We start from the raw sequence: 3,952 nt of genomic DNA, 5'->3' as shown, positions 1-3,952 counted from the left end.
TTTATTCATGATTATTATTATTATTAATTAACATAATTAATGTTAATTGCAATAAATATTATCATTATTTTAAAATACAATGAATAAACATTGTTATAACTAAAATAATAATAATCATAATAAAAACACTAATAATTGATAAGAACAGAATAATAATAATAATTATTATTATTATAACCATGTTTATACATTATTATTATTAATAAACATGATTAATATTAGTAATAATAAATATTATCATTATTTTTAAATAAAATAAATAAACATTGTTATAATAATTATAATAATATCATGACCATGTTCATTAATGATTATTATTACAGTACTATTATAATTATTAATATTTTATCTTTATTGATGCTGTTCTTTTTACACAATCATTTATTTCTTCCACTCTTCATCTAGAGCTTCCCTTGTCCGAAGCTACAACAACAACTCTCTTCCAGCTCCTTCTCACGCCCATCACAGTTCTAAGTCTTCCGAGAGTGATCTCTCCTCTGCTGTGCTCCCGCTGCCCCAGCCTGAGGTGGGTCCTACCGCCCCGCCAGGAGCGCCCAGCACCCAGCGGCCTCCAATGCCCCAAACATCTCTTGCTGTTGCACCCCCAACCGAGCACCCACCCTGTGGTTTCAACGGGTGTCCAGCCAACAATCCACCGCGACCTCTTCCGGGTGGCCTAGGGTCCCCCGGAGCCCCAGGTGGGGTAGGCTGCGGTGGAGGGGGTGAGCTGGTACCTGTGGCCTTGGGCAGGAGTGAGGGAGGGGGTATGGGTTTCAGTGTGACGGCTGGGGGGCAGGGAGGGCAGCTGGCGGTGGTGAAGAGAGTTTGGGACAGACGACAATGCCATTCCCTACAGCCAGGGGACGCCATTATTAAAATCAACGGCGCTGATGTGCAGAGTCTCAGCTTCGCACAAGTAATTCATTAACTCTTCGGGTCTGTTTCTGAAGCTCTTCCCTCATCAACCTTACATATTTGAATCCTTGCAAATGTTCTTTTTTTAATATGAACAGGTGCAGCGAGTGCTGCACGAACATACCAAACAGGGTGAGGTGGTCTTACTGGTTTACAGAGGAGGTGAGTGTCTTCCACATTGTCTATGAATAAATCGTCTATAATATTCCATAAAAAAACAAACAAAAAGAATTGTCCATTTTGATTACATGGTCACTTTAAAATGTTGTATTATTGAATCTAAATAAATTACAAATAAATTACTGAAAACTTTATAATGTTTAGTGTGAAAAATGAATGGGAGATGTGAAAGAGAAAATTTTTAACATTTGTTATTATTTATTAATGTTTCATTGCTATTTTAACAATGCCAATTAAGAATAATTGTGCAACTAAGTACAAACCATAGTTTAAATAAAACAGCAAAAAAAATTTCAACAGAAAAAAATCTGTGCAATATGTAATTATAACACTATGGAGGAAAACAATGAAGTTCAAACAAATGTCTAATATTCAAAACTTATATAACTAATACATATAGTCATAGAAGTAAGGTGTGTACAAACCATAGTTTAAAAAAAACAGCAAAAAAAATTTCAACAGAAAAAAATCTGTGCAATATGTTTTGCAATATGTAATTATAACACTATGGAGGAAAACAATGAAGTTCAAACAAATGTCTAATATTAAAAACGTATATAACTAATACATATAGTCATATAAGTAAGGTGTGTAAAATTATTGTTTTTAAAGATTTAATTTAATTTAGCTTTATATCAAAGGTAATCTAAATGTGAAAAAAGAAATTAGCATTTAAATATCCAATTTAAATGCAGTTGAATATCATATTGGCTGATACCATTAAATTAAACAATAATATTAAATAAAAAATAATCATATTGTCTGATAACCAGTATAATGTAATATAATGTAATATAATATATAATGCAAGTAGCTAAACACACATTAATTATATATATTTCTGATTATGTATTTTTATATTTATTATGATTTCTATATAAATAGAAAAACATCATATCAAGAAAAATCTGTGACATTCATACAATTACACAGAACACCATGCATCCTGCCTCTATCGCCCATCACTATCCTGTTCTCTCTCAGGTTCTCTTTGTTCCCCAGGCTCCCCAAATGCCTATAAGAGACCTCCTCCCTCCCTGGGCACCCCTGATCTGACCTCGCCCTCCTCCGATGGTGCTGTGCCCAGCCAGAGCACCCTCTCTCCCTCCTCACCTTGCGGTGACCTCCCCAACCTGGTCCAAAGCACCAGCTTCCTGGACTCCGTGCCCGTGACCCTGACCCTAGAGCCCCGGGACTGGATAGGAGTCGAGGACGGACCTGCTCAGTGGAGCCGTACTGCTCCTTCTAATCTCGGCGCAGTATCCAAAAGCCATGTAGACATGAGGGGAGCGATCTCTTCCAGAGCGATGGAGGTGGAGTTGAGACGGAGACCAGGAGAAGGATTCGGGTTTGTCATTGCATCCCAGGACGTAATGAATGGAAGTAAGTACAGGCTGGGTTGAGCAGGATCTGCATTTATGATTTCTGGCCAGTGGATGTGACCTTGTGACCTTTGTTTTAACTCTGGTTATTCTGGTATTTGGAAGCCAAAAGAGAACATTTAATACATTAATACAATGTTATATCAAAACTAGGGTTCTGGAAATATATCCTACTTTCTGTCTCCATGAAGTAATTATCACAAAGGGAGAGAGTATATAATCCTGCTTTGCTCCATGTTTGGAGTCCAGGTGAATTGTGAAAAAAATATTTTCAAGAAAAAGGGCATTTTACCCCTCTAAGCATGTTGGTCATCTGAGTCATGCCATTATGCAATAAGCATGTGCACAAAAATCCCTAATTAGCAGACGAATTATGATTTCTTTCACTTGATTTGTGGCTTTTGCTCTTTACAGTTGTTTTTAATTAGTGATAAATATACATGTATGATTTGTACCTCACTGCAGTAACTGTTGAGGATGAAAGTTAAATATAAATGTAGGATAAGTTCAAGTCCAAATGAGGTCAAGGTTTGTGTCCAGCAGTTCTTGTATTTGTGAAACGACAAATGGAACAGTTTCCTGAGTGCACAGTTTTTCCTGTTTTCTTCGTTTTTTCTTGTGCATTGTCCTTTGTTCAGTTGTTTAGTAGTTCAGTACTTGTTCACTGTTATTTGCGTCTTATATTGTTTCTTCTGTAACACAGAGATTTGCAAGAAAGAGCCATTGACTTTGGTCTGTTTTGGATGTTTATGGTTTTGTTACATTTTCTAAAAGTTTACGTAGCTACTGTACTTCATATAACCAAATGTTTACATAAAGTTTCTGGTAACTAGACAGTGCATCTGACATAAAAATTCAACACATTGAATATGTAATTTAGTAATTGATGGTATTTAGTATAACACTATAATATTACTTTATCCAAAATGCCCTTCATATTTTCAGTTGTAACATCCAAATGTCCAATGTACTTAAGTTGTAGAAACATTTGTGCCTTCAGTGCAATAATACATATAATTTTGCAATAGACCAAAGTAGTATCAGCCAAATTTCTATGATTGATGATATTTATTAAAGATTTGGAATTGAATCAAATATGTACACCCGTAAAAATAAATGGCAAAAGTTTGGGCATTTATTTGAAACAGAAATCTTTTGTAACATATTTTGTAACATTGTAACATTATGTCTTTACTGTCACTTTAGATCAATTTAATGCATCCTTGCTGAATAGTATTAATTTCTATATGAAAAAAAATCTTAGCCCAAACTTTTTAACAGTATTGCGTGTGTGTGTGTGTGTATTGTTAGACATTCCAATATAGGGTTTTAAATATCACACGCTTCCCTTCTCATGATGCTTCTTTTGTGAGAGGATTCAGTGTAGTATTAAATCGCTCTTATTTGCTTTCACTCACCATCCCTCCCTCTCTCTCTCTCTCTCTCTCTCTCTCTCTCTCTCTCTCTCTCTCTCT

General features: G+C 35.5%; 1 protein-coding gene and 1 long non-coding RNA gene across 7 annotated transcripts in view; one reads left to right on the top strand and one right to left on the bottom strand.

Moving 5' to 3' along the window:
- The window catches only part of magixa (MAGI family member, X-linked a), a 56,624-nt gene that overhangs the window by 25,280 nt on the left and 27,392 nt on the right, over positions 1-3,952 (top strand). For 5 of the 6 annotated variants that reach the window (XM_016459837.1, XM_016459835.1, XM_016459834.1 and 2 more), the window contains 3 exons: positions 406-916; positions 1,014-1,077; positions 2,080-2,478. In XM_016459837.1, coding sequence (XP_016315323.1) covers positions 406-916; positions 1,014-1,077; positions 2,080-2,478 — 974 coding nt within the window. The remainder of the gene's footprint in view (positions 1-405; positions 917-1,013; positions 1,078-2,079; positions 2,479-3,952) is intronic. The other variant, XM_016459833.1, reaches the window with a different exon arrangement.
- Positions 1-3,952, bottom strand: part of LOC107668070 (uncharacterized) — a 15,210-nt gene that overhangs the window by 8,802 nt on the left and 2,456 nt on the right. The gene's annotated exons all lie outside the window — the stretch shown is intronic.

The sequence above is a fragment of the Sinocyclocheilus anshuiensis genome, unplaced genomic scaffold (assembly GCF_001515605.1).
Source record: "Sinocyclocheilus anshuiensis isolate Anshui unplaced genomic scaffold, SAMN03320099.WGS_v1.1 scaffold1024, whole genome shotgun sequence".
Taxonomy (NCBI): domain Eukaryota; kingdom Metazoa; phylum Chordata; class Actinopteri; order Cypriniformes; family Cyprinidae; genus Sinocyclocheilus; species Sinocyclocheilus anshuiensis.
This window is presented reverse-complemented; position numbering and strand designations above follow the sequence as displayed.